The sequence below is a fragment of the Xenopus laevis genome, chromosome 6S, assembly GCF_017654675.1.
Source record: "Xenopus laevis strain J_2021 chromosome 6S, Xenopus_laevis_v10.1, whole genome shotgun sequence".
NCBI classification, from domain to species: Eukaryota; Metazoa; Chordata; class Amphibia; order Anura; family Pipidae; genus Xenopus; species Xenopus laevis.
In genome coordinates this window covers 45842179-45855549 of record NC_054382.1, presented here as the reverse complement: position 1 = coordinate 45855549, position 13371 = coordinate 45842179, and the positions used below count along the sequence as shown (strand labels likewise).

Below are 13371 nucleotides of genomic sequence, written 5' to 3'. Positions count from 1 at the left end.
AAGAGTCCGCAGCCGCCACCAGAACCCATTACCACTTTCCCATGTTTGAATTTGCCGCTCACGAATAGGTAAGCTGCAGTGGAGCGGTCACATGGTAGGATCACATGACCGTGACGTCAGGTCCTTTCCTAGGATAGTAACTAGCCGCTACCTTGGTCTTGCTGGTGCGACAGGAAGTAGCTGGGGATGCGTCATGTTCGTGGGTAACTGTGGGCAGATACGGTAGTTCTGAGTCCCTCCCTCTTCTTGCCTAGTACAGACGTGTCTCTAGGTTGGTGAAGGGAAGAGGCTGCCGGTGTCAGTATTACCCACTGAGCAGAAGAAAGTAAAAGCCTAGTCCCACTCCCATATCCCACGCACTAGCTGCCACTCAAGCCTAGGAAGTTCGGGCCGGTGCGGGCAGAAGGGGCTTAGTTACTGTCCTGCCCAAAGGCTAATAATAAATGGAGGGGCTAATAGAAGAGCTGCGGAGCCGTGTCCGTGAGCTGGAGGAGGAACTAGACAGGGTGCGGAACGGACAACATGAGGGCCACAGGACTAAGATCGAGAAGATGAGTGCGGAGGTGGTGGACTCCAATCCATACAGGTAATTGCATCCACGCGAGTGACAGCTCCACAGGCTGGGGTCGAACCCATGAACATTTACAAACAAAAACAAGTCTTTCTCCATGCGGGGGACACTGGGCCCTGCACAGTAACAGAGGTTAGGAGAGCTAGTGTGGGATATTCCACAACACATAGAAACATAAAGCATTGTGGAAGGCCATCTCTCTCCATGGCCCTGACAGCTGTTTTCCTATCAGGATTCAGGATATCAGGATTCCTGTTACTTCTTGATTAGGGTGTTTCAGATATTTTTAGCCATGCTGTACCTTTAGTTGCACATCTTTCACAGGTAAACAAAAAAATCTTATTACAAAAATCCCTAATCAACAATGTTGATAAAAATTGTAGAAAAAAAAAAAAAAGAAATTTATCCAGTAGGGTTTGGTGCTAGAAGTTTGCAGACAGTGGCATAATCCTATGTTTATTTAGGAGGCTGTTTATTTATTTAGATACCACCAGAGTACAATGTAGCTAAATCATGGCATTTAAAATATATAAATGTAATAAATATATTAGATACATGCTGGGTTTGATAATGATGCCAGCAACAGGTTTAAAAAAAGTTGTGACAGGGTCATGTTTCCCACTGTGTTAAATCACTTCTTCATTTAAAGGGGTTGCTCACCTTAATTGTATTTTTGTACAATATAGAGAGTGATATTCTGAGTCAATTTGCAATTGGTTTTCATTTTTTATTATGTGTTTTTTGACTTTTAGCTTTTTATTCAGCAGCTCTAGCAATTACCCTAGCAACCATGCATTGATTTGAATACGTGATTGGAATATGAGTAGTAAGATAGATAGATAGATAGATAGATAGATAGATAGATAGTGTCTTGGATACAATTTAGAAATGACTAAAAAACTGTGATCCCCAACAGTGGCTCGTAAGCAACATATTACCCACCAACTTCTTGGATGTTGCACCCAGTGACCTCAAAGCAGGTGCTTCGTTTTTAATTTTTGGCTTGACGTAAAGTTTTAGTTGCATAAAAACCGGATGTTCTGCCAAGAGCCTCCTCTAGGCTACCAAACAGCCAATCACAGCCCTTATTTGGAATCACCAGAAACATTTTTCCTGAATGCGTTGCTACCCAAATAGTTTTACAGTTAAATGTGGCCTCACAGGTAAAAAAAGGTTGGGGACCCATGCCTATAAAAAATAAAAATAGGGTGTTTGACCACTATTTGCATTTTCGGTACACTGAAATTTGTTGTTAGACTGTTTAGAATAGGAACAACCCGGACAGAAAAAAGACAATACTATATTAGCTCTAATATTGAAAATGTATCTGATTTTTCTTTTCAGTCGTTTGATGGCTTTGAAAAGAATGGGAATAGTTGAAAATTATGAAGTAAGTAATCTACATTTGCTATGTTTATATGTTTGATTTTATTGTGAATATATTGTGCCAGACAGTCTTGCTGTATATTTGCAGCATAGCTAATAAGTGATAGGAATAAATAGAGAGTTGTAACAGGCACTTAACAGAATCAGGTGAGAAGCAGACCTAATGTCTACAAGGGGGCCCCATGCATATAGAGGAGTGGACTGGCATGCATTTTAAATATACATACTATACCAGTCTTATCCCCAAAAGAGGGAGGGCAGGTGCTGAAGATTTGCTGTGGGCACAGTATTTTCCAGTTTTGGAACTGTATAGTATTGCTCACACTAAATCTCCAGCACGGGTTGACGGTTAACAAAAATCCAGCATTATGACGTCAGCCAGGATCTCCCCATAGTGTAGTATAGTTTATCTGCCAGCAGTATTCAGACATACTGGTCATTTATAAACACTGGGCAAATTTGCATCTGGGCAGTATCCCATGGCAACCAATCAGATGATTGCTTTCAGACCTCACCCTGCAGCTGGCTCAAAAAAGCCAATCACTGGTTGCTATGGGTTACTGCCTAGATGCTAATTTGCCCAGTGTTTATAAATGACCAGTATGTCTGAATAAGTGACCCCCATTATCGTTACATATTCTTAAGCATGTACATTTGTGAGTAAAGGTGGAAAGTCAAGTTTGCTGGGTTGCCAACAGAAGCTTATTTAGCCTTGGGTAAAGTACCTCTAAGCATGAAGCTGTTACCCTCTTGGGTGATCCCTCTTTTACCTCTTCGTCTTTATTTTCAGTGTTTTTAATTTATTTATTTTTCTGATACAGAAAATTCGCACATTTACAGTGGCTGTTGTGGGTGTTGGTGGTGTTGGCAGTGTAACTGCTGAAATGCTGACGAGATGTGGCATTGGTAAGGTAATATGGATTTTTCTCAATGGCTATTTTTATGTTAGAAGTTATAGGCCACAATATAGCAGGTTGGTTAAAATAGTTTCTTTTATAGATTTCTAAAGAAAAATGTCTTGACGAAACACTATGTTTTTAGGTTTTCTTTTTTTACTGGAAGGGATCTCCCAGTGCAATCTGGCATGTTGGTCAGAGCACAAAACCAATAATAAATCTGTAGTTTAGTCTCTGCAAGTAGAAATTGATAACTCACCACACAAGGGAAGATGCCCAGGTGCATTACCCTGAGCCCTCAGCACAGGGAGTGGACAAACCCAAAAAAACTTTGGAGCAGGCACTCAATGAAGGCAATCTTCCACCAGGCAAATACATTCAAAGTGAAGTGTTTATTGTGTCCACAGCCTTGCGCGTTTCGTGATAAACACTTAATCATAGGCTCTATGATTAAGTGTTTATCACTAAACGGGTAAGGCTGTGGACACAATAAACTCTTCACTTTGAATTAATTTGCCTGGTGGAAGATTGCCTTCATAGAGCACAAAACCAAGCTAAGTTGAATTGTTGGTTTTGATCTGGTAAATATCTGGTAAAATCCATTTATTTATATTAAACTTCATTATGGTATGCATAAGTATATTACGGGTGCAAAGTAGACTCAATTTTAAGCGTTTAATCTCTCAAAACCACTTTACAACATAAAACCTGTAAAGGCTCTCTGTATTTTTAAAAGCTAAGATTAGCATATGATTTTGCTTATGAAAGGTTTGTGTATTGTATTTGTTATATTACAGTATTATATTGAAGGCTGCTTGCTTTGTAGCTGCTTCTGTTTGATTATGACAAAGTGGAGCTGGCAAACATGAACAGACTTTTCTTCCAACCTCACCAAGCTGGTCTGAGCAAAGTAGAGGCTGCAGAGCACACACTCCGGTAACTGACAGATTCACGTATTTATTTTAATGTTTGTGTGTACATAGAATGACTATTCTGTAGGGATGCACCGAATCCACTCTTTTGGGATTCGGCTAAGTATTGAACCTGATCCAAATTCTAATTTTCATATTCAAATTATGGCAAGGAATAGGAAAAGAGAAGCCGTGCACTACCATGCTGCTAAATTTTTTCTTTTTTTTAAAGTCAGGTAGTTTTTAAGATTCGGTTTGGCCAGGCACTCGGATTTGTCGGAATCCCGCTGAAAAAGGCCAAATCTTGGCTGAATCCCAAACCAAATCTGGAATTTGGTGCATTCCTACTGGTGCATTCCTACTGCCTGTGTGCAACTATTTCAGTAGATATCTGCTTGTTTATATGTAGTACAGGTATGGGATCCATTATCCGGAAACCCATTATCCAGAAAGCTCTGAATTACGGAATGGCCGTCTCCCATAGACTCCATTTTATCCAAATAATAATAATAAAAATCCAAATTCATATTTCTTCTCTAAATATATTTTACCCATTGTAAACAATTATAATGGAATATTGTACAGAGATTTCTTTGCCCTACAATCATTTTACAATAAAGCAAATTTTAAATAAAGACTGACTCATCTTGTTTTACTCAGTATAAGCCCTGTTGTTGTATTCTGTTGGCAGTTTTGAAATGAGAACGTTCTAACAAAAGGGAAAAGAAAGTCAAGAGGAAAAACAAAGCAACACATGTTTTCCCACCGATGTTTTCCAATATTGCCTGTAGGAAAGCAGTTCTATGAAATTGGTATCCCGCAGTAGAGGAGATGTATCTCAGACAACTAATCTCCATGTGTGCGAGTGCCCTTGTTAGAATTAGTTCCTCCTTAACTGCTTAAGTGCTTCCAATATTTTAGCATTGTTATTATTGTTTATTTTTCTTACTCTCTCTCACTATCTCCAATAGAAATATCAACCCAGATGTCCAGTTTGAAGTGCACAACTACAATATAACTACTCTAGATAACTTTCAACATTTCATGGATAGAATAAGGTAATGATAAAAAAAAAATATGTTGTAGCTCTTTTATACACTAAGGTAAAAATGTTTTGTTAGAAAAAGAGATTCCAATAATTGTTAGGGAGATTCCATTTGTCATTTTCAATGGCAGTAATAGCTACTTTAGGTCCAGGAGCACAAATATCCCCAGGGATCTCTCTCCTTTCTGAATCCATTAGCCAGTAACTTTCTAGTGACATCTCTCTAGCTGAAAATATGGTGCCCCATCCTTGTGCTTTGCAGGGAACCGATCTTGGACATCAGCAGGGACCTATTTCTTGAACTGAGATGTACTTATGAGGACAATATTTTATCTTACACTAAAATTTTAACTGTGATTTTTTTTTTTGTATGTTAGTTCTTAGCTGAATATTTTTAAAGACGTTATACGGGAGTTGGTGGCCTTGTTTAGCCTTCTGTAGGTTCGGCAAACCACAGATGTGTGTAGCAGGTACAGGAATATCATCAGAAATTCATATTTTTATACTCCACACCGAAAGCATGTGTGCTGCTTATTACATGTTCACAGAGATTTAATCTCAATAAACATGGAATAAGAAGTATGCATATTTTTTGTGGGTGCCCTCTGCTTTTCTGTACATTGCATGGACACTTGATTAGCAAGGTATCCAGATAGATCACCACATATGCAATTATAGACTGTATGCACAGTTTGGGCTTTTAGGCTAATTTAAATAATTTGGCATAAGCAGCCTAGAGCCCCCTCCTTAAAACGATGGAAATCGCTAGTAAATTAAGCTCTTCCCCTATACAAGTTAACATACCTGGGTAGAGGATGCCCAGACATATTTGAGAGCATCTGGGGTCCATGGATAGAAGAATTTGACACAGCCTCTGGGCAGGACAATGTTTAATGTGTTATAAGCTGTACTGCGATATCTACTATACCCAGCCCTCGGCCTTCGCACTATTGGGCGCTTCTGATTGACCTCTGATGAAGCACCCAATAACGCGAAACGCGCCAGGAGGGACACAAGGTAAGCAGACCGGGGGGGGAAAGACACTGCACTGTGGTGTGTTGAATGTATTAATATGAATTTTTGCTTTGGTTAAAATGCACTAAGGTTTTAAATAAGAAGCTGTGCATGTTTCTAATTTATATTCAGTATTCTGAAGTGGACCTGTGCACAGTTCTTACTATAAAGATAGCATATGCCCCAAAACTCGTTAATTAAGATTTGGAAAGAATGCCTGTTTGCTTTTCTTGTATATGGCAAGATTTAGCATGAAGATCAAATACTATGTGTTGAGCATTTACCAAAGGATGGGCAATCACCAGAGGTTCAGCTTCAGTGGGGGCTTGTATTAAAAAAATATGAACCCATAAATTAAGCTATACAGAAATCCCAAATACAGTAATTCGCTAGCTGACTGGATTTCTGAGCACAAAGGCTGATGGTCAGAGCAGAACTACAAAACGTGTGTATTCCTGAAGTCAAATATCAGTCTTAACCTGTTTGCTGGCAAAGACAACATGAGGTGGATTATTGGGAGAAGACATCTCCCAAAAGGATTGTAGCAATATTTATTTTTTATAGATATGTTATGTACCTTAGGTTATCTTAAAAAGCTTTTCACATTAGGCACATGTGTTTCAGCACCATTTATGAATTTATTTTCATAAGTAAATTTACATATTAGCATTGATAAGACATCAGTTGCTCTCGTGCACAAATTAAAAACTATTAATGTATTTTTTCTATAGCAAAGGTGGTCTCAAAGAAGGTTCGCCCGTTGACCTGGTGCTAAGCTGTGTGGACAATTTTGAAGCCCGAATGGCAATTAACACTGTGAGAATTTCCTACTATTTATTGTAAAATGTCATCTAAAATTAATTTAGGAAACATTTAATGTTACCCTCCAAATTGATAATATTTTATCCCTTATTAGTAACCTGAATTATTTTTAAACTCTTTATGTGTATACAACATAAAAAACAATTATTTCTATTAAAGGATCTTTGAATATGTATTTTTTGTATTTTATGTATTTTTTTGTCTTTTAAAGGCCTGTAATGAACTTGGCCAAGTCTGGATGGAGTCTGGAGTCAGTGAAAATGCTGTATCAGGGCACATTCAGCTCATTAAACCTGGGGAAACTGCCTGTTTTGCAGTAGGTTGTTTAAGTTACAGGGTTGTTTTTATTTATTTTTAGGGTAATTAAAGGGCATTTTCTCTTTGCATAATAAACAAAATGTATTAAAAATGTATTGAAAGAAAACTAGTGCATTATAATTGTAAAATGTGTTTCCCTATGGGACAAGTCAGCTGTATATTTATTAGGCCTTAAAATAATTAATAGTTTTTTAGTATATCTTTAAGTAAATATAAAAGGGATACAAAATTACCATGCACCCCAAAAAAAAAAAAGAAATCAGATAACACTTAGATTTATTTGCCACAATGTTAAAAGTGACATCCTCAAACATTGAAATTTATTTTCCCCAAAGACTTTGCCAATATACTTTAATTTTGCACTCTTTGCACAACAGTTTTTTTTTTCATGTATTCCATCTGCGGGCTTCTAGATTTGTAACAATCAGATGGATAATGCTTTTCTGCTCCCTAGAATTCAGGCAGCCAGCCAGCTCAGACAAAGTTTTATATTTGATTGGGAACTAAATTTAAATTTTTGATGATATGCCCCGTTTAAAAGCTCTTCCATTAGAAAAAAAAAATTGTTTATAAATTTGAATTGCCTGACTGCTAAAGTAAGTATTTGCTCAGATCTCCACAGCACCTTTGACTCTCTTCCACCACTTCCTTTCAGGGGTAAACTGTATGGGACCATATGGATCTGTACATTTAGTTTTGAAGTAGGATAATTAGCAGGTTGCTGTAGTTGCTTCTAATTACAAGGATCTTGACTTTAATAGCTTTCTTGGTTGTCTTTTTCTTTTCTCATTGCAGTGTGCCCCTCCTCTAGTAGTTGCAGCAAACATTGATGAAAAAACTCTAAAACGGGAGGGAGTCTGTGCAGCCAGTTTACCTACTACCATGGGAGTTGTAGCTGGGATACTGGTACAGAATGTTCTTAAGTAAGTGACTAACACTGTTCTGTGTTAAAGGGGAACTATCACAAAAATGGAAATTTAATATAAGCTTCATCATACTGAAATAAGAAACTTTCTAAATACCATCAATTAAATATTCTGCATTGTTTCTGAAATAATCAAGTTTATCTTCACTGTCCCTGTCTCAGTTTCTCTTCATTCTGTCTTCATGCAGCAGCTGGTTGTCAGATATTCATTGACAGTTAGATCCAATATATCTTATAGGGGCTTCCTTTCAAGAGTCAAGATTGAGTTTATTGTCATTTCATCCATATACTTTTGTACAGTACACAGTGAAACAAAACAACGTTCCTCTAGGACCATGGTGCTACACACAACATAGATGTACCCGACAACAGACAAAAAGTGCAAGTGCAAAAATATGCAACTCCTGCAAGACAGGACAGCATAGTGCAGGGACAGGAAAAGACAGTGCACACTCCTTAATGCTTTATACCTTTTTCCAGATGGCAGGAGTGTGAACAGTGAGTGTGAGGGGTGTGCTGGATCAGCCACAATGCTGGTGGCTTTACGGATGCAGCGAGTGGTGTAAATGTCCGTGATGGATGGAAGAGAGACACCTATGATCTTCTCTGCTGTCTTCAGTATCCTCTGTAGGGTCTTGTGCTCCATGACAGTGCAGGAATTTCCTCAGCTTGCGCAGGAAGTAGAGGCGCTGTTGGGCTTTCTTGGCTAAGAAGCTGGTGTTGTGGGACCAGGTGAGGTTCTCCGCCAGGTGGACACCAAGGAATTTGGTACTTTTGAGGATCTCCACATTAGAGCCGTCGATGTACAGTGGCAGGTGGTCACTCCTAGTCTTCCTAAAGTCAACAACCATCTCCTTTGTTTTGTCTACATTGAGAGACAGGTTGTTGGCTCTGCATCCTAGCAGATGAAGAAAACTGATTCCAGTACAAACAAAATCTAACACAAAACTGCCTTTTGCACAAATTCTGCATGTAGAGAGACAGGATTTCTGATGATTTTAATAGCGAGCTTTAATACATCTTCTAGAGCCCCCAATAGGATATATTGGATCTAACTGTCAATGAATATCTAACACCCAACTCCTGTATGAAGACAGAATGAAGAGAAACAGATGCTGTGAGAGGGACAGTGAAGATAAACTTGATTATTTCAGAAACGGTACAGAATTTTTAACTGATTGTATTTAGAAAACTTCCTATTTCAGTGTGCTGAAACTTATATTAAACTTTCATTTTTGTGAAAGTTCCACCTTTAAAGTGATACTGGCAACTATAATGCCCCTTCAAGTCAGTCCTCATTAGGACAGCCATTGACTCATTTGATGATTTATTTCAGATATCTCTTGAATTTTGGCACTGTTAGTTTTTACCTGGGATACAATGCAATGCAGGATTTTTTTCCAACTATGGCAATGAAACCCAACCCGCAGTGTGACGACAAGTACTGTAGGAAACAGCAGGAAGAATTCAAGGTGAAACAGTTACCTATACAAAATATATTTATTCAGCTAAGCCACATCAACAATCTTGCAATAAGGATATTTACCTTTTGAGTTCTCTGTATGTTTATCTCCTTGTGTCAGTGATTCTCAACAGCCAGAAAGAATGTTACATTGCCTCTAAAAAATGTTTACCCTCCTTGGATGTTTTCATATTTTTATATTTTATTGCAGTAGAACAGAGAATCACAACTGATTACATTTTGTTGTTTTTTTACACTGATCAACAGAAATAGACTCATGCCAAGATGAAAACAGATCTCTGCAAAATGATATAAATTAATTACAGGTATTTATCCAGAATGCTAGGGATCTGGTTTTTCTGGATAGAGGGTCTTTCCATAATTTGGATCACAAAGTCTGCTAAAAACATTAGATAAACCCAACAGGATTATTTTGCCACCATTTATGCAGTTTAGTTACTGTCTAGTACAAGTTATTATTACAGAGAAAAAGGACATTCTTGTAAAAAAAGAATTATTTTCTACAATGGACTTTATGGAAGCTGACCTTTATCTTTGTTAATATTCCAGATAAAAGATCCCTTACAATGAAATAAAATTAAAAATGAACTGATTGCACTCCCTTTGAATAGATGCACCTTCACACAAAGTGTTTTTTTTTTTTGGTACCTACTGTACTTACTAACTGGAACCTCTCAGTGTAGAAATCATTATTTAGAATAATAATTATCGATCTCAGGTGTTTTTGGAAGAGCAGCTTCTTCTTGTAAAATATTTTACCTTAAACTAATACTATATTAAACTATTATTCCCTAGTTAAAAGAAGCAGCAAAACCTAAGCAAGAAACTGTGGTGGTAGAAGAAGAAGAAGTTGTGCATGAGGATAATGACTGGGGTAAGGAAATTTGACATGGCAGTGTTAGAGAATTTAACAGACTGTCATGGACTACAGTAACTTTCATTAAAAAATCTATAGTGATTTTATAAAAACATTATTGTTTGCTGTTCAGATTCCTCTTCCCTTACTCGCTCTAACTGCTGCAGACACGGTTCTCTAGATGATCGCCAGTTACTCTGTAGGGAAATTATTTCACTTTCGAATGGCAGGGAAGCATTGTTCAGCAATGTTTTATTTGTTTAACCTGGCTAACTTCTGCCAACCTCTGCTAACCTCAGATCAAAATAACCCCTGCAGCTTCCTTCCCAGCTATGCAAAACTCTGGAAGCGCTGTTCGTTTTCCTGCAACCGACAATTGTGTCTGCAGCAGTCCGAGCGAGTAAGGGAAGGGGAATCCGATCAGCAAACAATCCGTTTTTTTATAAAAAAAAAAAAAGGCTACAGATTTTTTAAAATAGGTTTCTTTATAGGTAGGGAATTGGAAAAAAATGATTTTATTTTTTGTCTTTACATCCCCTTTAAGTCCATCTACTGACATTTATATACCAAATTAGTATATATATATATATATATATATATATATATATATATATATATATATATATATATATATATATATATATATATATATATATATATATATATATATATATATATATTTAGCATGGTACAAATGTTTAAGTATGCAAATAGTAAGAATCCCATTTATGAGAGCAGTCATTACATAGAAGAGTAGCAGGTCTGTTATAAGTGATCATGATGCTTTTTGTTTCTTTCTGAAAAACAGTACAGGTATGGGACCTGTTATCCAGAATGCTCAGGACATGGAGGTTTCTGGATAAAGGGTCCATGATTCTTAAAGGGGCACCTGTTGGCAAAAATTTTTGGGGCACGCATGCACATGATGAATGAATGCCGCAACATGCTTACACATGCACATGACATCAGAAGCGCGTTATGCACATGTGAACACATCGATATGGCCGCTCACACCGACAACTCCCTCCTGGTGCGAGTGTCCTAGCGCTGGCAGGGGGCAATTTTTAAGAAAAAAACTAGTTACCCCCAAGTGGAATGCAGGCTCTATTAGTTGGGGATAATATTTTTTGGCAACAGGTGTCCTTTAAGGCTACTAAAAAATCTATGAAAATTTAAATAAACCCAATAGGGTTGTTTTGCCTCCAGTAAATATGAATTATAGCTTAGTTGGGATCAAGTACAGGGTAAGGTTTTTTTATTACAGAAAAAGGAAATATGTTTTAAAATTTTGAATTATATTATGAAAATTAAGTTTATAAGAGATGATCTTCTTGAAATTCAGAACTTCTGTATAACCGATCCCATACCTGTATTTTCTGCTGACAACATTTGCCCTATGCTGCTGTCTATTACCCAAGCATAGGGGCTGCCTTGCAGTATACAGTAAACATAGAATATAAAACTTGGCATACAGTGATGATTAGTTAATAATTCAGATTCTTATCACAATGCAGCTAAATACAAATGTTAAAATAAATCTCGTTTATAACTGCAGTCAGTAAGTTGCAGTTTTGTGTAAAATGAACAGCAGATCTGTTAAAGTGATTACATAATGGGGTTTTTTCCCCACCCCATTCCCAGGTATCGAGCTTGTTTCAGAGGTCTCAGAAGAAGAATTAAAGGCTGCATCTGGGCCAGTTCCTGACCTTCCAGAGGGAATAAAGGTTGCATATACAATCCCAATAACGGTATGTTAATAAGCATTTCTGTATACAGTATTATGGGACACAGTGTATACAGTGTTATGCAGTTTAAAGCCCCTGTTAGCCTCATACATAAAACTTGTAATCTATCTATACAGTTATCCTTCTTTGGGTAAACCCACAGGTCAGTGTTAAAAGGAGAGAGTATAACTGTTTATGATTTCTTGAAGAATGGACAGAATTGGAATTGTGCATGACATTTATTTACAGACAGAAATGAGCCTTTGCCACAGAGCTTTAGTAAACCTACTAACAATGATTAATCTTGTCATAAATCTGCTTGCAGAAACCTACAAGTGGCTTTACAGTTGAAGACTCCGAGCAAAGCCTTGATGAACTAATGGCCCAAATGAAGAACCTGTAGACACAAAAAACACACACCATTGCCATGGCTTCACAGCAGAAATGCTAGTGCTACATGAAAAATAACACACTGCTCTTATTAAAACATGATAGTTAGTGTTGCATCATCATCATCAGGCTCTGTATTTTTCAGTAATAATATATTATTAATAAACCAAGCATCCACAATATCTTCTGGTTATATTATTTCATAAAATTTGTATATACACTACCTTGCAAAAGTGTTCATCCCCTTGGCTTTTTACCTATTTCATTCTAACCTGTAGTTTATATGTTTCTTAATCTTATTGTTTATTTTATGTGATGGATCTGCACAAAATAGTCTAAGTTGGTGAAGTGAAATGAGAAAATTATATATATATATATATATATATATATATATATATATATATATATAAAGAATTAAAAAGTAAAAAACTGAAAATTGGCATGTGCATATATGTATTCACCCCCTTTTCCATGAAGCCCCTAAAAGATCCTGGTGTAACCAATTACCGTCAAAAGTAACATATTAAATTTTAGTAAGTAAGGTTGAAAAAAGACACACGTCCATCAAGTTCAACCTTTTAGTCTTTTTTTTTTATCTGCCTAACTGCCAGTTGATCCAGAGGAAGGCAAAAAACCCATCTGAAGTCTCTCCAATTTGCCTCAGATGGGGAAAAAATTCCTTCCTAAATCTGACTAGTCCCTGGATGAACTTGTACTATGAGCTATCTCCCATAACCCTGTATTCCTTCATTTGCTAAAAAGCAATCCAACCCCTTCTTAAAGCTATCTAATGTATCAGCCTGTACAACTGATTCAGGGAGAGAATTCCACATCTTCACAGCTCTCACTGTAAAAACCCCTTTCTGAGTATTTAGGCGAAACCTCCTTCTTCTAATCGGAATGGGTGACCTTGTGTGAGCTGGAAAGACCTACTGGTAAATAAAGCATTAGAGAGATTATTATATGAATCCCTTATATAGTTATACATAGTTATCATGCCTTAAGCGCCTCTTCTCCAGTGTGAACATCC

The 13371-nt window shown here is 37.2% G+C and overlaps 1 protein-coding gene across 2 annotated transcripts; it reads left to right on the top strand.

The window, feature by feature from the left end:
• The first annotated feature begins 369 nt into the window (after window positions 1-369).
• On the top strand, window positions 370-12523 carry uba5.S (ubiquitin like modifier activating enzyme 5 S homeolog). Of its 2 annotated transcripts, NM_001096259.1 has the most exon segments (12): window positions 370-586; window positions 1916-1961; window positions 2779-2868; window positions 3680-3789; window positions 4736-4822; window positions 6555-6639; window positions 6857-6961; window positions 7759-7886; window positions 9225-9360; window positions 10167-10245; window positions 11869-11975; window positions 12277-12523. In NM_001096259.1, coding segments are annotated over 12 exon segments (1194 nt in total). In that variant the 5' UTR covers window positions 370-443; the 3' UTR covers window positions 12355-12523.
• The last annotated feature ends 848 nt before the right edge of the window (window positions 12524-13371 follow it).

Bases quoted from the DNA above. Each gene is read 5' to 3' on its own strand.
- uba5.S (XM_018268806.2), top strand. From the start codon at position 3,719: ATGAACAGACTTTTCTTCCAACCTCACCAAGCTGGTCTGAGCAAAGTA. The intron at 3,790-4,735 runs GTAACTGACAGA...TATCTCCAATAG, and splicing joins GCTGCAGAGCACACACTCCG to AAATATCAACCCAGATGTCC. The intron at 11,976-12,276 runs GTATGTTAATAA...ATCTGCTTGCAG, and splicing joins CATATACAATCCCAATAACG to AAACCTACAAGTGGCTTTAC.